The sequence below is a fragment of the Ctenocephalides felis genome, unplaced genomic scaffold (genome assembly GCF_003426905.1).
Source record: "Ctenocephalides felis isolate EL2017-DRISC unplaced genomic scaffold, ASM342690v1 CF-g0.4_SCAFFOLD_00845, whole genome shotgun sequence".
NCBI lineage: Eukaryota > Metazoa > Arthropoda > Insecta > Siphonaptera > Pulicidae > Ctenocephalides > Ctenocephalides felis.
This window is the reverse complement of record NW_020536999.1, coordinates 42,819,671-42,845,267: the sequence shown is the minus strand read 5'-3', so window position 1 is coordinate 42,845,267 and position 25,597 is coordinate 42,819,671. Positions and strand designations below refer to the sequence as shown.

At 26.9% G+C, this 25,597-nt stretch overlaps 2 protein-coding genes across 2 annotated transcripts; one reads left to right on the top strand and one right to left on the bottom strand.

Moving 5' to 3' along the window:
- The first annotated feature begins 1,035 nt into the window (after positions 1-1,035).
- Positions 1,036-8,065, top strand: LOC113383567 (Bardet-Biedl syndrome 4 protein homolog). The gene is made up of 8 exons (XM_026621827.1): positions 1,036-1,091; positions 1,162-1,256; positions 3,846-4,014; positions 5,197-5,347; positions 7,119-7,241; positions 7,304-7,475; positions 7,560-7,777; positions 7,898-8,065. Exons 1-8 carry the CDS (start codon positions 1,036-1,038, stop codon positions 8,063-8,065), a joined length of 1,152 nt encoding a protein of 383 aa, XP_026477612.1.
- A 2,980-nt stretch (positions 8,066-11,045) lies between these two features.
- Positions 11,046-20,170, bottom strand: LOC113375052 (sex peptide receptor-like). Its single transcript, XM_026615007.1, has 6 exons — positions 19,855-20,170; positions 17,404-17,593; positions 17,166-17,324; positions 13,686-13,828; positions 13,287-13,628; positions 11,046-11,546 (listed from the first exon to the last, which is right to left on the bottom strand). Exons 1-6 carry the CDS (start codon positions 19,959-19,961, stop codon positions 11,153-11,155), a joined length of 1,335 nt encoding a protein of 444 aa, XP_026470792.1. The 5' UTR covers positions 19,962-20,170; the 3' UTR covers positions 11,046-11,152.
- Positions 20,171-25,597: the final 5,427 nt, after the last annotated feature.

Genomic DNA, 25,597 nt, shown 5'->3' with positions numbered 1-25,597 from the left:
TTATATAAACATACGTGGAGTTTAATTGATATTTGGAATTGATTCAGACCTTTTATAATCTGGAATGCAGTTTTATTTGATTTGAGTTGCTTGTTCAATTTATTTAAGAAATATCTTGTGAATTATGTAAATGTAATGAAATTGATTATCGTATTTACAAATTATACAAATATTATAAACAATATAATATAAACATAGTAAACAGTATAATATGTAATAGATGATAATATATATATATATCTATATATATATATATTTATATATGTTTGTGTGTGTATTTGTTCTGTGTTTGTAATGCTCTGCTTCCTAGCAACCTATTGTAGTAAACATATACTCTTCTTTTATCTATGCGTATAACATTCATTTTTTGCACTTCATTAGGTTTAGTGCAAAAGAACTCTATAATTATATAAATTTTATACTCTAGTATTTAAATATAAAGGATCTAGCAATAATATCTTAAATGCACACGGCGGAAAAATTTATTGGCAACGGAAAGCAAACGACCAAATTGCCTGAGTATACTATGAAAGGTATCAGACAAAATATAAAGAAACCTTTTAAAAATGTAAAACGTCGTTTTAAACTTTTATTTATTATATTTAAAAACAATCCAAAAAAATAATTCTACACATAATACACAGTTTTAAATTAAAAAAATATTTATAGCTAATAAAAATTATGCAGTACAATCAACGCAAAACTTGGAATGGCTCTTGTATGATAAATATGTACGTCGACAATTCACCATTTGCCGGCAAATTATAGCACAAACTTTGAAAGAAAATGATTGTCGAAGTGAATACTGTTATTATATACAGGTATATACAAAAAAACCATTTCGACCATATAATATTAAATATATTAATCACTTGTGCCGATATTTTATTGGTGCGATTTGATTGTATGGATTATTTAAAATAGGCAGTATAATAAAAAATACATAAAGACATAAACTGGTTTATTGCTCGAATTTTAAGGGTCTGATACTACGAGAAGAAATAAACTACAAGAATCACTCATCAGTTTTCAAAAATGCAGCAAATTGAATTCCAAGAACGTGAAAACATCAAACAAGTTGCCAGAACATTGTATGAGAATATAACATATTTGATACAATTGTTATATAACAATTGTAATAATTTTTAATCATATTATTAGATTTTTATTGGGAAGATATCACTTATCTCTAGAAACGTATAAAGAGGCGGAAACACTGATCGCCAGACCAGATTGGGAAATTTATCACTATATAGGTAATTATATTATATGCATACAAATATAAATTATTATATAAATTATATGTGTATGCACTCTTATAATTTGATTGAAAACCACGTAAACAAAAAACAAATAAATGAGTGCTATTAATAACGTAAAACATATGCAACCAATATGTAATTATTTTTACTTAATTCGTCAAATATATTTCAACGTTTTCAAAAAAAACTTCGTATGTATTTACAATATAGATTTTGCGAGGCATTCATCGAATTATTAAATAAAAACAAAATTAGGGTTATTTCAAAATTAATTAATTACATTTTCAATGAGAAACATGCATTTGATTTGAATAAAAAGAATAGATTTCTAAGATTAAATGACATAAAATGATTATAGACAGTAACAATTCTGAAAAATAAACACTAATAATCAATATATAATTAATAAATTGACCGTTATTAGCAAATTTAATGTTTCCAATTGAAATTACTGATCTTCCCCGAATCGAGTTGGAGTTTACCTCAGTTCACGGATCTGCTCTAGGGCAGTACTAGGCATTATTATTATTATTATTATTATTATTATATATATATATATATATATGTATTTCAGTCAATTCGTCAAATTCAAATATAAATTGAAATTAATAATTCTTTTTTTGACTCTCTTAATAATTCTCTTATCATCATTAAATATCGATATGTATCATTCAGAAAATCAAAATACTTAGTCACAGAAAAATTAAGAATGAACAAAAGAATTTGTTAAAACAAAAACAATATTTTGCAAAGAGTATGCATACTATTTTATTTTCGATTTGCTGAATAATGACAACATATTAAGGGGGTATTCTAGTGTAGAGCGATAAATTTTAGATCATTTTTAAAGTGTCATAAAGAAAGCAATGGATGTTTTCACTATCTATTATTTTTACCACTTGTTTATTAATATTATTAAAATACAAAACAAAAATTAAAAAATAAAAAAGTTGAAAATTGTAAAAACTGGCAGCTGATGAAGTGGGTGGTCTCAAAAATTGGCACCTCAGTCTTGACATGATTTCAGCCCTCCTAGCCATCGGAAATGCAAAAAATAAAAAGATTATTAATTTACAATGATGTCGCAATCACCTGAACTAGCGATGAGTAAAAAAATTTTTTTTAACAAATTGGCGACTGCTTGAAAAACAGTGTTTTTTACTGTTTTTTTTGAGTTTCTCGAATTTTTTAAAAATAGTAAAAATTGGAATTTGGGGTTAATCAATCCTAGTTGGGGCTAAAGATAGGTCTATTATAAACAAGACTCTCTGATTATTTCAAGTGAATCGGTCGATTAAAACTCGAGAAATCTAGTCAACAGTACTGAAAATCTGTTCTGAGAAAAACGCATTTAAAGTTTTGCGTGAAGCCAAACCAGTATGGAGACCGAGTCAGTAAATGCCTATATCTCCAAAAATAATTCAAATTTTCGAAAACCTTCTCGTACCCATATTCTTAGATAGTTAAACTTTAAAAATATGAAATAAAAAAAATCGATTTTTTTGAATTTGTACACTAGAATACCCCTTTAAGTGTCGAACTAATAATTGTCAATATAAATATTTCAATTTCATTTCAACATATGGAAAGTGGAATGTTACAAAATTATTATATATAGCTACAAATCTTTTTATTTTCGCAAAAATTATATATCTTTGCATATATCCACATTATTTGCGAACATATCTTGTTAGGATAATCATGATTATCCTATCCTATTACTGCAGTTATAAGGTACTGATATGTTTTCGTACATGTAGTAAATTTAATAGTAAGTAAATTAGATGATTTCATCATGCAGTTTAGCACATGGTGTATATTAGGGAATGCAATACCGGTATACCGGTATACCGAATTACCGGTAAACCGCCCGATTTTTCGGCGGTATTTTTACCGGTTTCATTCCAAAAATACCGGTATTTTCGGTATTTTTACATAAGCGCTATTTGATACATAATACCCTAAAGTTTAAATTTCTCGGAACAAATTTATCTTTAAACTCCAGAATTGCATAAACAGCTATATCTTCAAGTGATTCTATAAGATAAACAAATGTCAAATATTATCTCAACTCGTCATTAAACTGAATACTTATTGCTTTCCAAAGGGCTTCATATCGTGTTACAATAAATAGAATTGGACTGATAGATAATGATGTTTGTTTCATCTTTTGTAAAAATGTAACGGTTTTAAGCGATATTTGCGTCAAAATATTTTATATCATACAGATTACCCCTGCGTAATCTTTATTTTTTTAACTTTATACCCAATAATTAGGATAATTACTAAATATTATATTTATCGGTATTCCGGTTTTAAAATGAAAAATTACCGAAATACCGGTATTGAAATTTTCCATCGGTATTGCATTCCCTAGTGTATATCTACGTCATAGTGCTACATATCAAATACATTTATCAACGTCGAAGGAATTATCAAGATACACACAGATATAATAAAAATATTTTCTATGCACAGTTATATAAGATTATATCAATCTACTCTAGTATACATATATGCATACATTTTACGGATTCATATAAGACAATCTCCGTTTTATCTCTAAACTCTCATCAATTTTAGCGGAGTGCATGTTACGCGGTGCAGTGGGTTCCAGACATGAAGCTCTGCATTATCTACGCCGTGCTGCACAAAACGGAAGACAAATACAATCTTACAGTTTGTTAGCCGAGCAGCTGAAACGGGAGAACGACTACGCAGCTGCTACGAGCGTCTACGAATCGGCCCTAGAGTAAATCCATAATGACAATATTGATATTATTATTAGATATATATATATATATTAGAGATGGGTAACTCACTCCGGAGTTATCACTCCGATATAACTCCTCCCTCGAAGTGAATCCGAGTGGAGTTGTCTTACAGGATTTATCATATCCGACTTCCCTAAACTGATACTAAATCTGTTAACATGTGCAGATATTTGCATGAGATTTTTACTAATACAAAAGTTTGGGTTGAAAGAAGTGGTTTTTTTTTTCGCACAGGCAGTTTTAAGACTTTTCGTATATAACGTCTCAAAGTAATGCTATTTTGTATTCTATATTCTGTATATTAAAATACTCGTCCTATTACAGAAATTGTAATAATAATATATCGTATAGAGATGTGACAACTGATTGGGTTGCCATCTGTCAAACAGACTAGTATTAAGTCAAATCATCACAACAGCTTATATGACTATTAGGTTCTGATTGCTGTTCAAAAATAATAATAAAAAAAAAATTCTGTATACGTTAATGTTTGTCCGTAAATGAGCTTTTTCAATGGTATACAACCAGCTAAAAAATATTAAGTATTATAATATAACTTTTACACAATTATGATTTTATAATTGTGTACATGTAATAGTATGCTAATCAAACTACCTGATGTATAATTAATTCTCGAAAAAGAAATAATAATAGAATGTGAAGTATTATTATTTTGTGAAAAATATTATACACAAGGATTTGTTCTTATTTCATATTTCATACTGCATTATTTTCATATAAAAATGGACATATTCAAAGAATTCTATATTTTCTCTTCAAAAATAATTGCTAAAATTGATTTTGATTTCCAAGTTTTTTGTCAATTTGAGATTTGCATGCAATGCATAAAATAGTAATTATTATAATAAAATGAACAAAAATGTTTGAACTATTTGTAAACTATTTCCAAAGCCTTAATGCATCCTTAGATATGTTAACAACACACTAGAGAATACATTTGTGTGAAGTATTATGTTTCAAAGTTGTCGGAGGTATGGAGTTGTTAAGTGGATATAACTCCTCTCTGAAGCGGAGACAAATCCTAACCGATCCGGCTTCGGATATGATAAGCCCATCTCTAATATATATATATATATATATATATTATATATATATTATTTTTCTATTATTATAAAAAAATGATTTTTTTATATTAAGAGTTACCCCGATGGAGCTTGGCTTCATGCTGAGTTAGGCTTGCTACTTTTAGAACAGGGCGAAACCCAAGCCGCATTCGAACGTTTGGGCACGGCTGTGGCTTTGCGTCCTGACTGTGAAAGGGCTTTGTTGGCTGTAGCTTCGGTCATGCAAGTAAAGCAACCCATTTTATAATAGATGTTTCAATCTCAGTATTTTAGTATTACTATAATTATACACTATGTGGCAATTACTAATTAGACATGAGCGAGATACTTACTGGTAAATTTACTACACGTACAAAAACATATCAGTATTGTATAACTGATTGTCATAAAAAGATATGTTCAAAAATAATATGGATATATGCAAAGATATATAATTTTTTGCTAAAATAAAATATAGATTTGCAGCTGTTTAATAATTTTGTAACACTCCACTTTAAAAACTAGTTTGTTTTAAGATTTTCTATACGGAAAACAAACATAAACTAATAACAAAAACTCATCAAATATATAAATATCATTGGTTAGAGTAAAAGAAATATAAGCATTCCATAACAAAGTATCTAGAAATTAAAATAACTATAACTTATAACAATAAAAATATTAATATTTTATTATTACTTAATCTACTATTTCCGATTTAGTCCCATATATACACAAACGTACACACATATATCGGATTAAATCGTAAATTATAAATTAACTAGTGGGGTGTATGGCATCGTGCCTTAATATTGTAACATTGTCTAATATTTATAAAAATTATATAAACTGAATTGCAAAGTTAAAACAAAAATTTTATTTTTCCAAAATCAATTATTTTGTTAAGACAAGCAGAAAGTTCTTTGAATCATTTAAATTGAACGCTTAGTTCTCTCAAAAAATGCCATTTTTTACACATTTAGCTCCCTATCTTCAAAATGGCTGGGCCTGCCTTTGCCAAAAACTAATAAACACTTCTCCTAATCATTACTAATTGAATGTTTTTTAGATCAATCAAATCGGATGCTCCGTTCTCTCAAAACCTCGATTTCTATTTTCTGCACTCTTTGCTCCGTATCTACGAAACGGTTGGACCTGCCTTCGCCAAAAACTAATCAGTTCTTTTCCTTATCAATAGGAATCGAATGTTTTTTGAACCATTCAAATCGGTTGATCCGTGCGCCCGGAGAACGGAGTATCCGATTTGAATGATCTAAAAAACATTCAATTAGTAATGATTGGGAGAAGCGTCTAGTAGTTTTTAGCAAAGGCAGGCCCAGCCATTTCGATGATACGGAGCTAAATATGTAAAAAATGGCAGTTTTTGAGAGAACTAAGCGTCCGATTTAAATAATTCAAAGAACTTTCTGCTTGTCTTAACAAAATAATTGATTTTGGATTATTATTTTTTTTTTAATAGTTTTTCTTGTATATCAAAAATAATTCAGATTTTGTTTTTATCCTGACTAAAGTTCTAATATAACTTAAACAAATAATTTTAAATTTGCAATTCAGTTTATATACTTCTTATAAATATTAGACAATGTTACAATATTTATAATAATCTATTTGAAAAAACGGTACGGAAAGTTCCAGTAATTTGCCTTAGGGCACGATGCCACCCACCCCACTAGTTTTTCATTGTCATCTGCTGTATATTTTCATAGAAAACGCTAATATTTCCTTCACTCCAACCAAATCTTTTAAAAACCGTACATTTACCATAGCTTAATTTGTATTCCTAAGTTGAATAAATTGTATTTTTAAGTTGAAGATGAAGCAAACATGTGAATTTTATATATGAATCTTTTAAAACCGTAGCTGTACTTGTAAGTTCGTACAAGTATATACTTATTTCTAATTAAATTTATAAAAAATGCTTGCAAGTAATATTATGGTATGATTTTGGCACTTCACAACTTATTTTCATAAATATCGTTCTTCTATTAAAAATTTAGTCACATGGAGACTACGATGCTGCCCTAGCTAAATACAAAGTGGCTGCTCAAAACTGCATAGATAGCCCTGAATTGTGGAATAATATAGGATTATGTTTCTATTACAAGGGCAAAATCGTAACGGTAAGAGATATATTACTTAATACATTTTATCATTGTTATTTATATTATTCTTACTTTAATAGGCACTTTCCTGTTTATCCCGAGCTGCAAGATATTCTCCATTATCAGCTCCAATATTGTATTCACTTGGCATGGTGCTTTTGTCGGCGCAGCAGCCGGCGTCCGCTTTCGTTTATTTAAGTGCTGCAGCTAATTTGAGGCCCACTCATGCACTTTCTTATATGCTCCTAGCAGGCACTAAAAATTAAATTTTATTAGATATTATATTTATATTAACTTAAAAATCTACTATTTTCATTATATTATCCTTTATTTCAGTCGCCCTCCAACGGTTAGGAGACGACCATAATGCAGGGCTAGCTTTCGAAAGAGCTTATGAGCTTTTCAAAACTTCAGAAAAACGAAAGGATGAAAATGACTTACTAGTACTTGTTAATAGAGCCTTATATTTGACCTTGCAAAACAACATTGATGCTGCTAGAGTTCACCTGCAGGAATTTCAAAAGTTGTCGAGCAACATAGAAGTTTCTGAAAAGGTAAATTTATAAAATACTTATGCAAAATTCAATAAAATACTTCACCAGATATATGTATATGAACTTACCTCAAGCTATATAATTTATTTTATTATTAAAGCTATATTTTTATTATTAAAGGTGGAAAACATCACAGCAAGTCTTGCTATTGTTCTAAATGTAAAGTCTAAAGAAAACATCGATTCCCAACTTGATGATTTTGTAGAAGAATCAAATACAGATAATAATGTGAATGCAAATATAGAAAATGAAGAAGTTGCTCATATATTTGGGGAAGATGAAGTATAAAAGAGATGTATAATAAAAATTACGTTGATTCGATATTCAAATAAAATATAGACCAAATATTTACTAAACATGTGCATTAAAATATAAATGAATAATTTTTTTTTGACAAATTACGGGTGTTATTTCAATTAATAAAACTTTCAATAATATATGGGTTAGCAAAAATTCAACAATCGTTTTATTAAACAATAATCCATAATTTTTATTTGCAAAAATTTTAACAATCATTTTATTGCTAATAATTTTGATACTTATAATTGAAAAAAAAAATTATTTGGCAATTTAATAAAAATTAATATTTTATGTGGCTTATTTTTACTTTCATAATACATATATAGAAACTGTCATATATTTTTCATTTTGTATAAAATTTAGTTACAACAATGTATAAGCTTACATAAATACAAATACAAAATAAATCATTGAGTTTTAAAACCATAGTAGAGCTTTATCAGAATAATATTTGGAAGAATTATTCAAATTTATCTGAAATGTATCAAACTCCAAAAATATTTTATTTATATAGTCATAAGCATTAACGATAAATAATAATCTATTTTATCTACTATAATAAATTTTACATTTTTATTATTACATTACAATATATATTGAAAACCTGTAATATTGTTTAACATTAATATAGTTTTTTTTATAAGAAATTTCATATTGGAACAATTTAACATTTTATAGAATATAATTTGACACATCGTATTTATAATTTTTATAGTTATATACATTATATAACAACCATATTTTTTAGGTACATACATAAACTGACTTTTATCCATATTATTAAATTTAGGAATAGTGATTAAAAATGTAAAAAATGTGTTCTAAATTTATAATAATTTAACTATCTAAATTTAGAAAATTAATTTAGACCTTTGCATACTGGATTCTCGACTCAATCAGCCAGGTTGCCCGCATCTGAAATTCCACCAGTCGTTTTCATATTTCACAACAAGTTTAACCTACTATCATCTACTTTTGTAAATTTTATAAACCTTTAATTTTTTAAAAACCTGATAATATAAACAAAATTAGAAAAATAATTTATTAAAATTATAATTTAGTCAAGTAATATGTGATGATTTGTTAGCAAAGACAACTTTATGCAATACGACTAATTTTTTTATGCATGTGTTAATAACTTTAGATCTCTCTCATACGTTTTTCACAATTTGCAAATAAGTCTTTGGCGATAATTATTTTTTGCTTATAAATTAAATAATTTCTGTCGTATAGCTTAAATCTGTCTTAGCCGTGTTCATTTTCAAAAATAATTCGCAAAATCATTATAAAATGCGGAACCCAAATAATTAAGCAATATTATGAAAAAAACACCAATAAATAACTAAGCAAAACATAATAAACTATAGTAGTTAGTTCTAATAAAATATGTTTTTTATAGTAAACTAACATATAAGCACAAATTAAAAAAGCGATTAAAGTATTAAATTGTGATAAGTTTATATATGTATTAAATATAATATATTTCTAAATTTATTTATATAAACTTAATAGGGCTTATAAATATATCTAACTATAAAGATTAAAAGCAACAGAATGCATAAGAAACTTATTGAATTAAATATTATATATAAAAATAAAAAAATAATTATTGGGCGATTGAAAATATGAATGAACTATAATACTCTCAAAGTGAAATTTGGTCATTCTGACAAATAGGAGGAAAGAAGATGCAAAATTACCTCTGGAATTGATATATTCCAAAGATAATATAATTCATAAAAATGTAGTAAAGTTTGAATGTTTATGACTAAAATCAATAACAAATGCATTATATATATTACAATCAGAAAGATGAAGATATGTTTATAAATTATTATTAACGGTCAAAGCAAATCATCAAAGCACATTCATTATTATTAGATGTTACGTTCTAAAAATATGTTTTCTATCACATAAATTTTTTGCATGTCATACGAGTAATTAAAGCTTTTGTAAACCCACAGCATAAGTTTATGTCATAAACTTAATAAACGCAAGTAGAGTTATCATCAATATATACACGAATAATAATAATAGACAGCGTGTTATACACAACATACACTGATTTTAACGTAATTTAGGCCAATAGTATTGAATACTTAAAATGACTTACTTATTTACTTATTCAAAATTAATAATAATAATTTAATAACTTTTTTAATAAAGTTTATTGAAATATGTGATAAATAGTAAATAGAAGTTGTAACGGAACTATATTCACACATTCAATATTAACAAATCAAGGTATCCAAAAGGAAGAATAAAGTTTTAAAGCAAATATTAAATAACTCCCTACTATCTGAATGCCAAAATATTGAACGTAGTTCAATTATATTAAAACAACTTAACATATAGAACTTCTTTTAAATGAGTTTATACTAATAAAGTTGACATGAAAACTTCTATTAAATCAACTTCTATATAATGCAACATGCAACTTCAATTCAGCATATCTTAGCTTGGAGGATTTCAAAATATTTTATGAAATTATGAAAATGAGTTTATTGAATTATTGACACTATAGAATTAGTAATAAATGTAGATACACCAACTTCTTTGGATTTTGGTGTAAAATGAATATATCCATCACATCTTAGAAGTTATAACAGTGATTACGATAAAGCATACGAGTGCCTTGGATTATATATTCACAACTATACATTATCAAAGTACATATATTCATTTACGTTAATTTTTTGAATAAACCAGTCAATATGAATTATGATATTTAAGATTATATCATAATAATGGCATCGCAGTGGTCCCACAGAGAATGTAAGAATTAAATAGTAAATTTTAATTTAAAAAAATGAGAAAGCTTCCACCCGGAATTCTAGTAAAAAAAGTTAAACTCATTGCATTATAACACGCTGCCTATATGCTTCAGTATAACTTATGTACAATTTACCAGAAATCCACATAATCTCATGTACAACATTATTTTACATCAATTGCGCACAACGACTAATTGCACAAAATGTATTTAGTTACCACTCATTTGGAATTATATACAAATATAAACATATCCTACAATGCGGTAACGGTCTGACCTATGTCTCGTTTGACCGCCTTGCATCAAATCACGGTGCTCTGCACCTCCTGAGATTGCGAAACTTGCCTGCCATTCTGCTTGCTCGCCTCAGTTTTATTGTGCACTGACGCCCCGCCGCCCACGCTCACCGGCAACTTGGCCAGAACGCTCGACGGCTTGAAAAGGTGGCCAAACGTCGTTCGGAATTGGCGACTCATTGAGCAATAGAGTATGAAGTTGATGGCTCCATTCAGGAGCGCCAATATATCCATCAACTCCCCGAATAAGTGGTAGCATTGCACAAAAAAGGCTTTGCCTAAAATACCACTGAGTAGGCCGAGGATGCCCTGAGGGATTTCGGTAATCAAGAACAAGAGAAGCACTGCAACCAACATTTTTGTGGTGCGGTCTGTTCTTTTGTCAGATTTTGTGTTGCGCCTATGGGAAGGAAAAATTGTGGATTTTTAAAAAATATATGATTTATGTAGACTGATTTATGTAGACTGCTTTAATAATAATCGCAATTACTTGGAACTTTAAACAGAATTTAGTAATTATATAATTTAAATAATATGAATATATAGTTTTTCGAGTAAAGAAGTTTTTACCCCTTTACTCGATTTTTTTTATTATGAAACTGTCAAGTATTTTACCAACGTGTCAATTTTTGATAAAACTTGCTAACACACTTTAGTACCTTTTTCTAAAGGTTGGTCTTTCAAAGTCAATCGATTTTCAACATTTTAAATTTTATAGTGTAACAAATAGTTGAAATCCTATAAAACTTTAGTATCATAATTTTTAACTATGGTCCTTGAAATAATATGTACCCACGGTTCCGAAGTTTTAAAGAACAAAAGTAATAAAAATTAACCATAATAACCACAAAAATGGTCAAAGTTTGACTAAAGCCCTGGGTTGCACCCCAATGCACATAATTTTTAAACCACATAGAATTATTTTTTTTCTGATTATTTTCATAATAGTTAGTTACTATCAATATTATTACCCTTATCAGCCATTGGCTCGACGTTGAGTTTTAGGATATCATATATATATATATATATATATATATATATATATATATATACTAGCATACCCAGCCTCGCGTTGCGACGGCTCTTATTAAAATCCACCTGATAGAAAATTTGAATCCGTTTGACAACCAACATTTCAAACTTTTTGTTAGAAAAAATTCATATCTATCCAAAAATAAAATTCGGCTTGAATTTGAATATGATTGATTAAAGTGATTTTTTTTAAATTAAATAATAAAAAAAATAAAATAATTAAAGATTTGAATAAATGAGTAGACTACATTAATTTGGATATATGAACAATATATATATATATATATATATATATAATATATATATATATAAATTAATTATTATATTATATTATATTATTATTATATTAATATATATATATATATATATATATATATATACATATATGCAAATAAAAATTTCGCTCTAGCATAGATCGATAAATTAAGTTTGTTCTTCAAATACCATTTAGTAATTAAGATATAAATTATTATACACAGAACTGCAAAAACATAATGAAGTCATCTCAAACGATCTAAAATTCTAGAAATTCATTCGTGAGCAATTTAAAATAAATAATTTTTACTGGTACTACAAGAGTAAATCTACATGCACTTGTGGTATGGATTTTTATTAATAAGTAATAATTTTATTAATAAGATTTTTATTAATGATAAAAAAAGATATAAATTATTATATCGCAGGCGATTGTAAAATTCTATGAACTAATATTAACATTATTTTCAAAATCAATTCTTTTTTGAAATGTTTTTATATAAGTATTGCATAATTTTATATAACATTATTTCTTATCATTTTGATCAATATAGCTACTATTATATATGTTTTTGCACCGTTGCTCTAAAGATTAAAATTAAAAATTTATGCTTATTTATATATTTTCTAAAATATGACTTATTTCGCAAAAAAATCTTTCATAAGCATAGTTGAAATATCGTATTATCAAATATCTATAAAGTTTTTAAAGAAAAATGCCACCTCCTTAGAAAATCCCTCGTGCCTTAGTTCTAATATAATAATAATAGCTATAGCTAGAGAGATTGAAATTAAATATCCTTTCCACCTAGCACAAAATACAATTTGCATATTAATAATTCCTTTACCTTACCTTACTGAATTATAGCCGCTCATCAATCGCCTCTTATTCCTGTTAGCGCTGTAAAGTGCCCGTATCAGCCAGCAGGAAATCACCGTAAGAACGATGCACGGAAGCAGCTTGATGACCACACCGTGAAACCAGAAATTGGCTATGTAAGGAGTCCTGTCTAGATCGGAAATTGTGTGCACGTGGTAAAGAACATGCTGAGTGCTGTTTTCATACACTTTAACCTCGTTTATATTGAAAACGAGGTAAGTGGGCGCACAAAGTATTGGAGGTAAGAAAAAGCTCAGTAAAATTGCACAACTGCAACGTCTTTCCGTGCACAGGGTGCCGTTCAAATGAGGATATCTGAATAAGAAATATATTTCAATAAAAATATTCAATATCATGTAACAAATATCTTACCTTATAGCTATGTATCTCCAAATTGCCAAACTTAACGTTAAACATATAGAAACCGTGTGCATTACTTGAGCAAAATGAGCATGCCATAATAGATATGCGGCCCAAGAATATGGAAATTCATGCCTGTCGGATCTTCGTCGTATCTGCAATAGAAACAGTAACTTTATTAACTCTTTGGTTACGGCTGTCCACCAGAGTGGACAAACAAACTCTGTGAGGCACAGGCTATTTTATAAACAATGACTCAGTTTGCATCGAAAAGTGGAATAAATTACTTTTTCTTTGCTATGCTAGTCTTTTTTTTTAATATTTAAAACGACTGGTAAATTTTGTGAATTAAGCAGTAGTGAAGTTGAGTTTCAAATAGACAATCATGCAGACAAATTTTCCGAAATTATTATTCGCACCCAAGATAGTGATGAATGTGATGATGATATTATCCAACCAACAAAAGGAAGAAGAAGTTGAACAAATTAAATGAAGAGAGGAAAGACATTAGCGAATGTGCCGATTCTCTTTATAAAATGATCAAAAATAAATCAATATTATAAATGTATGTCCTTCAATGACAAATTTTTATCAAACAAATTGCATAACATACACAATGAAATCAAGTTTACAGCCGGTTCAGTAGATTGCTTTGAAATCGGTGCCGTCCCGTAAGTGTTAAATTAGTTTAATAAATTTATTTTTTAAACTAGCTGTAAGTGGAATTCTGTCTTAAGGCAATTAAGGCATCGTGCCTTAAGGCAAATTGCTGGAACTTCCCGTACCAAAATTTTTTTTTTAAAAACGATTAAGATTTTTGAAAAAAATTTACTTTGAAAAAATAAGATTTTTGAGAAACTATATATTGGACAAAAATTACTTTTTTTTGAAAAAAAAAAATTTTTTTTTATTTTTTTTTAAAAAAAAAAAATGTTTTATTTTATTTTGACATATTTTGGAAGATCTAAACTTTTTTTCAGAGCAATCGTACTGCTTTAACTGCATAAAGACGAAATATCAAAGCCCGTAAGCGCCGCGTCGCCGTCTAACGCGTAAACATTGGTACGGAACCCATAGGAATGTAAAAAAAATTATACTTATTGTTAAAATCTCTATAAAATATTTGATAATTTGATGTGCATATGTCTAATGATCATTTTTGACCGCCAAATGGCATTTTTTTTTACTTTTTTCATCAGATCTCCGAAACCGTTAGACCTGCCTTCATGAAAATTTGAACAATTCTTTATCTTGTCAATACAAGTAAAATGTTTTTTGAATTATTCAAATCGGACGCTCCGTTCTCTTAAAAACTGAGTTACCGTTTTCGGCACTTTTTGCCCCGTATCTTTGGAACGGCTAGACCTGCTTTCGCCAAAAACTAATCAGCACGTCTCCTTATTAATACGAATCGAATGTTTTTTGAATTATTCAAATCGGTTGATCCGTGTTCCCGAAATCGTCGACGAAAATTTGTATCCGCACATACATACACACACGCACATACATACATACATACATACATACATACATACATACATACATACATACATACACACACACACACACACACACATACATCCATTTTTTCTAAGGTATGCCAAAATGTTCAGAAACCTCTGAAACGTAAAGATATATAAACATTTTCATTTTCGATTTTTTTGCGATTACTATAACTTACCCTACGGGAAGTTAATAATTTCTTTTAATATTTTTACTTATGCTAAAATTTGGCGATATTTGATTCCAGTTTTTAATTTTATAAATCAATCTTATTTTACTAATTTGTAACAAATTTTGTCGGCTAGCTATAGGCCTATATTATTAATTAATTGTTTAATTATCTATCTTATATCTTCAGTGCTGCATAAATGATTTTAATAAGGCAACATTACAAATTAAAATTGATATAAAATATGCTGAACTTAATACATTAACTTTGATTTATTAGTAGTTTGAAAAAGTTTTCATATGATTTTAATAATGTAATATTCAAAATTAAAATTTATGTATAAGATACTAAACTTGATACTTTATTTTGAATTTAATATTAGTTTTGAAAAGTTCTTTATTATAAACTTAAGCAACTGCAATATTACTTTCTATAGAAACTTACATAAAGCAACTTTGTAATAAGAAAACTTTGTAATAATTATAGTGAATTAATAAAATTACTTTATTACTTATTGTTAAAAATGTATTAAAAAATTCGTTATTATTAATAGCTCTGCACGTGAAACATATTCAAATATATGTATTTTATAAATATGTTATTACATCAAATATTTTATATCAAAATTGAAGAAAAGAGTGTCCTGATTTTAATAAATAAACTGCATAAATGCTGCTGCATAAATGATTTTAATAAGGCTACGTTAGAAATTGAAATTGATATAAAATATACTGAACTTAATACATTAACTTTGATTTATTAGTAGTTTGGAAAAGTTTTCATATGATTTTAATAATGTAATATTAAAAATTAAAATTCATGAATAAGATGCTAAACTTGATACTTTATTTTGAATTTAATATTATAATATTAAATTCGAAATAAAGTATCAAGTTTAGCATCTTATACATAAATTTAAATTTTTAATTCAAAACTATAGTTTTGAAAAGTTCTTCATTATAAACTTAAGCAATTGCAATATTACTTTCTATAGAAACTTACATAAAACAACTTTTTGATAAGTCAACTTTGAGATAATTATAGTAAATTAATAAAAATACTTTATTACTTTTTGTTCGAAATGTATTAAAAAACTAAGTTATTAATAATAATTCTGCACGTGAAACATATTCAATTATATGTATTTTATAAATATGTTATTACATCAAATATTTTATATCAAAATTGAAGAAAAGAGTGTCCTGATTTTAATAAATAAACTGCATAAATGCTGCTGCATAAATGATTTTAATAAGGCTACGTTAGAAATTAAAATTGATATAAAATATACTGAACTTAATACATTAACTTTGATTTATTAGTAGTTTGGAAAAGTTTTCATATGATTTTAATAATGTAATATTAAAAATTAAAATTCATGAATAAGATGCTAAACTTGATACTTTATTTTGAATTTAAAATTATAATATTAAATTCAAAATAAAGTATCAAGTTTAGCATCTTATACATAAATTATTATTTTTAATTCAAATCTATAGTTTTGAAAAGTTCTTCATTATAAACTTAAGCAATTGCAATATTACTTTCTATAGAAACTTACATAAAACAACTTTTTAATAAGTCAACTTTGAGATAATTATTTATTATTACTTTTTGTTCAAAATGTATTGAAAAACTAAGTTATTAATAATAATTCTGCACGTGAAACATATTCAATTATATGTAGTATATAAATATGTTATTACATCAAATATTTTGTATCTAAATTGAAGAAAAGAGTGCCTTGATATTGATAAATAAACTGATTTAGAACATCTTCAAAATATTGAAATTGTTTTATAAAAATAAATTTTGCTTACCAAATAATTGTAAGTAGCAAAGGGTACATATTCGGCCATAACTAGTAAATCAGTGGCTGCCAACCATTTCAAAATTCGGTTAATAGGGGCACTAGACATATCTCGTCTCGTCAACACAGCTATATTTAATAAATTTGCTATACATCCAAAAATACAAACCTAAAAATAAAAATCACATAATTTAATTTAATTTCAAATTTAATTTAATTTTTAATCAAAATTTAAATTTAAACCTCACCATAAGGCTGATATATCCATGAATACCATTATACCCTTCTATCACAGATCGTACAGGGCCGCAACAGTAATCGCATTCGTTAATTATTACTTCTTGCATCGGGTCTGGCCTACCATAAGCAAGACCACTGTGTAAGGTCATGTTTATGCTGGATTTCAGCTCTGTTAATTCTTCCAGGAGAGATTGATACCTGAAAAATATAAGTAATGAATAAAATAAGTTTATAGAATAATTAATAGTGTAAAGTTTATTATAAAATTTAAAAACAAGTTTTTAAAAATCTTAAAATGATAAAAGTTCTTTGTTACTAAAATAAAAATAAAAATAATTAATAAATGAAGAAGTAAAAATACACAGAATATTTCATTAGCTAAGTACTTGAAGTAGTACAATAATTAGTTAAAATCCAAATCTTCGACTTTTGCATTTAAGTTTATTATTATGAATCATTAAAATCACCAAAAATATCTGTAACCTTTCACATTAATTTTCGCCTACATAGTATTCTAAAAATATCACCTTCTTGGGTTTCAATAATTGATTGATAGAAAGCAATTCATATAATTAAAATAAGAAAGTTTATTGAAAGTAGTTTAAGCAAAGATGAAAATATATAAATAGAATAAAGGAAAAACCTTTTAGATGACGTTTTTGTTCAAAAACAAATATCTTCCCTATTTATAGATAAAATTGTTCTGTAAGTAAATAGATATTACGAGTAGTACAAGGGTGAGAAAAAACTTACAACTTGAAATAAATGGTATTTAAAAAAATAAAAAGAGGTTGCATAGGCAAAAAAATAATAAAATAGTTTTTTTTTAATTATAAACGAGTCAAAGTAAATATATTATAATGTACTTTATGCCTAATTTAGTAACAATTTTTACATTATAAAAAAGCCACACACTGGATTCTACAGCTTCAAAAAGATTTCAAATTTTCAAAGAAATATATGTAGGAAGTTAATTCGTTTCACCAGTATGTTTATGCTTCGTCAGATTTAATACGAATATTTACATTTTTTACGTTTTTTATACTCATGTCCACTGACCTATGTAATTGTATCATAAATGCGAACACTTTTCCACAGAAAGCTCATGTTATTCCTAATTTAAAAAATAACTTTTTATTTTTATTTATAAAATATTTTGAACGGAACATTTTTCAGATCAATCAGTAATTAAAGTATTTTAATAGCTCATGTTTTGCATAGTTTTTCAACTTTTCTGATATTGAAAAATATTCAAAGGGTGATTATGATAAACTTTTCAAAGTTCAGAAATGCGAAGTTGTTTAATCAGGCCGGTGGAGGTAAATGTGTATTGTGTAATTAATACATTTAATTAGAAGGTCAATGAGAAATATAATATTGATCAAATATTAAATATAGAAATGATATGTTTACAAAATAAAAAAAGATAATAAATTAAAAAAAGCATAAAAATCATTTATTTGTATTTAATTTAAAATGTAATCTGATTGTTGGAACAAGCTGTGAATAATAAAAAAATAATATATTACACAATATAAATATATATTGTTATAAAATAAATGTTAAGTTTTAAAGATAAGTTTTTTCTAAATACATTGGGATTAAAAGACTAAAGAAAATTCAATATCATTTTTAAATCTTCACAAATAGAAGTCTAATAAAATAATAATAGTAAATATAATAAAATTTGTTTCAGAAATTATGTGAATTATAATATATACTAATGGTGCATAGCAAATTGCTGGAACTTCCCGCACCTAAAATAAAATATCTTAGAGCCTTAAATTTTTTGAAAACTTTGAAAAAATTGAATTTTTGAGGGTTGCTTAATTTTACCCAAAAATGCAATCAGTTGTTCATTTTGTCAATACAAGTAAAATGTTTTTTGAATTGCTTATCGGACGCTCCGTACTCTCAAAAACTGAATTACCATTTTTGGCATTTTTTGTCTCGCATCTTGGAATCGGTTGCATACTAATCAGCAAGTCTCCTTATCAATAGGAATTGAATGTTTTTTGAATCACTTAAATCTGTTGAACCGAGTTCCCGGAATCGTCGGCGAAAATCTGCATCCGAACACACACTCACATACATCAATTTTTTCTAAGGTATGCCAAAATGTTCAGAAGCCTTTGAAACGTGAAGATATACAAAAAATTACATTTTCGATTGTTTTGCGATTACTATAACTTACCCTACGGATAATAATAATATTTTACATATTATACAATAACTACAAATCAGTGGAAAATATATGACTTAGTTTAAACTAACAATAAGTTATGAAAATTATCACAAAAATGGAGCTGAACTCAACATTCTTCATATTTCATTCAAGTGTCAATAAACTTCAAAATTCAGTATAATTTAAATAAATCTCTATTAATTTTTTGAATAATAAGCTTATAGCAACTCTTAAATTAATTAAGTTATTAAAATTAAAAATATCTACTCCTCACCTTTGTTCCGTCAAGTTATATACATCTCCAAAAGTTTCATTAAAGAAAGCCAGGCGAGATATTTGAGCAATTATCTCAGCTCGTTTTTCTTCACTGATGTCAGCCATTTTCTTAGTTAATTATTTAGAAACTTTATTTAAAACAATTTATTAAATAATACTTTGTGCATGCTAAAATAATTTCACTGAACCATTTTTTGTTCACATTATTCACCCATTTATTTAATCATACAAAATGGAAGAAGTTTTATTTGTGATACACAAAGAGCAAAATAAACAATTTTAAGTTAATAGTTGTTTAAAAAGATTTTATCACTAGCGTTTTAATGAGTTTTGTTAACTATATTTGTTGAACTTTTCGAATAAGAGGTGCACTAACATGAACAACAATTTCTAAATAATTTAACGGTTTAGAATATAATTAATTTCCACAAAACAAGTGTTTAAAACCATCTTCCTCCTCTGCATGATCACTTTCGACGAAAACTACGTGTCCAGGTAATACCATTCCTGGTTCCCTTCGATGTTGGTACACGTGGCGAACGGTTTGAAGTCTTTAATTCGAATGATCTCCAGTGATGTGCTCGTCCTCAGAGTCAATCTTTTTCCATTGTCCTTATTCATTCCTGCACGGTGTGGCGTCTCTGTTTGTTTTTATTATACACGTCACGTATTTCATAAAGTATTTTTTTTATTTCAGTGCTCACAAACATGACCGACACCTCACTTCCGTCTGTCTCCCTGGAAATAAACATAAAAAAGAGTAAGTTTTATGGAGGTGCCAGATATGGAAATTCAGTAAAATAATTGTTAAGCAAAAAATTTTATTTCATCCGAAATAGATGGATTTTCACCAGGATCATTGTCTTAATATGATTCATACTATTAATAATATATTTTGGACTAAAAAATGCTGTAATGGCAAATGGTAAAGATGGTGCTACAATAAAGTTCAATGTTAAAAGTTCAGTTTCACCCAAAATTGATGGATTTTCACCGCAATCAATGTCTTAGCATGATTCATTCTAACATTATTCATTAACAATATATTTTATTTTGAAAATCCTTCAAAGGTAAAAGTTTAGATATGGTGTTTTTTCAATGCAATTTTAATGAAGTTCAACACACAAATTCAAAATAACAAAACATATGTAATGGTAATTTAAAATTTGAATTTTGTTGTAATGAAAGCAATGTCATAATTAATTGTATTTGAAAATATAAATTTTATTGAACTAACACTTGATGGAAAGCATTTTCTATGGCAGTTTTTAGTACCAAGAAAGATTGCCATAACAACGAGATGTAATCGTCTATTTTACCGGAGAATTGGGCTTATAAAAGTAACGCACCTCCTCAAAATTTGGTCTGAGCTATAAATTATTAATGTTTGTTTTTTATTGACATATATTTTAAAAACATAGCAACCAACTTGTTTTTGAGATATCGGTGGTGGACCTTTTTACCCGCGGACCTTCAAACCCAAATCTATCCTATAATAAAAATATCCAATAGAAAAATAATCTGAAAAACTAAACCATATTTTTACTGTTTTCAGTAATAAAAAATCCAGATATTTCATGCCAGATTGTAGTATTTTTCATTACTGAATGCCAAAAATTCCATATCTGGTCTTCAGTAATAAAAAACACTACAATCCTATACTATCATTAATATTGTTGTTAAAACAGTGTATTGTTTCAATGATGAATTTTGAATCAAAATTATTGAAGACCGGGAATTATGCAATATCAGTAACATTTATCTTTGTGCCACAGTAGATTGAAATAGAATAACATGTTTTATAGAAATATCTGCAGATAGGATTTGCAACTATGTATATCCCTAAGTAATAAAAAATTCATAATTTTTATGAGAGCACGTGCTGTAGATTTTAAAGGCATTAAAATTGCAGAATGAAAAAGCTATGCTCCCTAAAGGCAAAATGCACTAATGGTAAAGTAAGTTCTTATGAAAAAGATAACATTGAGGTGACATTAACAACGCAAATACGACAATTCATTACATAGTTTATGTAATTAAGAATTAAGGATATTCATTTTTATTATAATTTATATGAAAAATAATACATTTCAAGATTATACTTTGAAGAATGCCTCATAAAAGATCAAATTCAATTTAAACAATTTGATTTCAGATAACTGATGAAAATGTTTTTCATTCTCAACTCAACTTATTTATATTGATGCTAAATTAAGTTAAGAAATACTGCAAACTATTATAGTCTATAAAATTGCATAATTAATGTAAAAGAAATATAAAAATAACATTGCTAATGTAATTTTGTAAAGGTCGATTGCTATATGATTTCATCAATCATCTTCATATTTATGATGATATATAATGAACATGTAAGGTTGGTTGTCGATAAATAGAATTCTAATCGCATGCCTTGATATATATATATATATATATATATATATATATATAAAATAATTGAAGTGATTATGTTAACCTTTCATGAATTTATTGGTTTGAATCTATAAATTTGGAAATAATAAGAAATTGTTTAAGGATGAATTGTTTAAGGTGCTTAGTTTTGGTATATGATTATTAAAATAAAGTTTGTAAAGTAATATTATATCAAATAATAATTACAAATATTAAATTTGTCTCGTAATATAAATCTTGACTTTAATTTACACGAACTTTCAGTAGAACAATAATGGAATCTTAAATAATTATTTTGCAAATAAATACACTTTTTGTCCCATGAACCAAATCTCTCACGTGTTATGATAATATTCATTTATATCACCTTGTATAACAAGAATAAACAAACTAACTAACATACTTCTAACCATAATTTAATACTTACAAAACCAAATAATGCTCAACATACTTGTTGGAAGTTCATCAAATCATATAAAGAGCTTTTTATATATAAATTTATATAAACTAGAATAGATTTGTAGGAAGCAATATATTACTAAACATTTCATTTGTATTTGCAACAGTTTTCGTCACTTAGGCAATTTGATAAGGAATGAAGAATATTATCCAGAGATGTATTAAATTGTTATTGTTCACATAATTATAGAAATCATTCAGCCAATCAATACATAAAGTATAAAATACTAAACAAAACAGTATAATAGATGTAAAGATTTTAATTCAAAGATCCACAAGCTCTATGGCCCACAAGTCCATAGAGCTTGTGGATCTTTTACTTGAGCGAACAATTTTCCAACCTTTAAATTATGTCTAAATTATTTTCTTTCGTAAATACAAAATAAATTAACTAATTATTTCTTGCAGAAAAGAAGAACATAATGAAAAACAATTTTAAGATTTTAAAGTTTTGACTAAATTAAGCCAAAGATTATTATTATTATATTATATTATCTGCATGTCCCATTTAGAGTGGGAAAATGATTCGGTCTTCGCCTTTATTAGATTATGTCTTTTACTGAATCATAGATAAATTAATAAAAATATATATTTAAATCAAACAAAATGTTATATTTTTGCAATTCTAAATAAATTCAAAAATAATACTCATAAAACCTTATCTCAATAGCAAAAAAATATTATTAATTGCGTAACATCATTATTATATCGGCGCCTATTTTACATAAGAATAATCGCTTTACGTGCTTAAAGCGCTAATTAGAAATCGGATTATTGGATTTGTGTTGTTCGAAATTAAGTGCAATCGTAGCTTCTATAAACGTATCATGAATATAAATAACTTCATTATATATAACTTCATATTTCATTAAAATGTTTAAACGATGATCATAAGTGCTCAACTCTCCAGAACTATAAATGATGCAAAATAAAGAGATGAAATTAATATTGGTACTTATTCATATTTAGAAAAGATATTAATTTATTAACTTCCCGAAAAGAAAAGTTCTCCAGAAAATTCCATCTGCTAATTTTATATTTTCAAGTTATTCTGGAATTTGACCTTCGATGAAGATTTCTCAAAAACTGCTGCACCAATTTGGAAATTTTAAAAGCAATTGTGTGAAACTCAATGAGCTCTATCGAATTAGCAAAAAATTGCAAAAATTTTCATCAAAGTTTTAATTTAATTTAAATAAAACTTTGTATGAAGATAATTTTATAATGTAATATGATGAAATTTCGTAGATTATTTATACAAATTCATTAATATTTGGGAAAACGAATCGCAGTTTTAAAACATGCACTGTGTATATATCCTGAGTTTTTGTGGAAATAAATAGCCCTGTGTTCATGAAGACATAATATTATAAAAATATTAAAATGCCATCTACACCTAGTTATTATTTAAATTGCATTACCAAAAAATCGTGATTTGAGCTTTTTATTACAAAAGATTATTGTAATAAGAATTATGATTTATGTTAACTAATGTTGTGGAACGATTTTACGTTAAGATGCCCCATAAATCATATAATAATCTTAAACCTTAATCATTATTTTTACAGCAAAGAGTTTCGATGCCTATTTTCTTATAATAATACCATTTTATTTTATCGATCACAGAAAAAATTATTACCAATAATTTTAATCTCACAGATCATTTTTTATTAAAAATCCAAATATGCCCATGAAATCGACTCTGTTTACACATTCAGAAGGGAATATTATTTAGTCGTACAATCCCGGGAGCAATTTAACCATTAAGTTTTCCATAGAACATCTTGATTTACATACAATGCATCTATTAAACTCGATGAGATGGGCAATGGATTCAAATAAGAAGTCTTTATTACTGCTTTGCATCGTTATGCGAATCCTTTATAAGCAGCACGTAATGATTATGGCTGTGATCATTTTGTTTAATGATGCGAGATGTCTAATAACTTGTATTTATCGAAAAAGTTAATATTCAAAAATCATAATAATATATACATACAAGAATATGAGAGCATCAAATAATATGGAATGCAGTGCACTCGCGGGTTCTCGTATAAAAATTTGTTTGTTAGCCCTCAGGAGTAGATTTTTCAGTAATTAAAAATCTTAAAAATAATTTAATGGTTATACATAACTGTTGATGACTTTAGATCATCAATAGCTAATAATGAAAGGAAAAAATCAGAAGAACTTGAACGCACCGGAAGCCCCATCAGTCTTTTAAAAATTGAAATAAAAAAAAAGCCGATTAAAATTTCTTACCGCTTCTAATATAAAAAATAATCAAAACAAATTAATGTAGGTTCATATTCTTTATTCTATAGATACATAGGTATGGCCAACAGAATATTGACTCTTTATAATAATTGTTAGAATGATTTTTGGAACAATACATGCGACGTCTAAACATTATGACTATTAAAATTTTCTTTGATGTGGCAAATAAAACTTTTAAATTAAAATTGAAAAAATACAAGTTCCAAATTTACAATAACACATCAAGCGACATGATTCACACAAAGGCATTAAGGCATCAAGCAATTAAAAGATGAACTATTCCAAGAGTACTTGACGAAGTAATATTATGTATAAATTATAATATTCTTGAAATAAATTGAAGAATTTCAAAAATTCAATTAGAAAATCACAAATAAGATCTAACAATGACTTGTACTAAATGATGTTGCCATAATTAAATTCATTTAAATCAAATGGCAAAACAACAACAAAATTAAGCAACACTGGGTTATTAACAAATTCAATGAGATCATTGTTACAAGAGTCAAAGCCATACTAATGAGACAAATTAGGACAATAAATTGTTATTACAATGTATTAGATACAAACAACAATTTATTACATAGTCAAAAAAA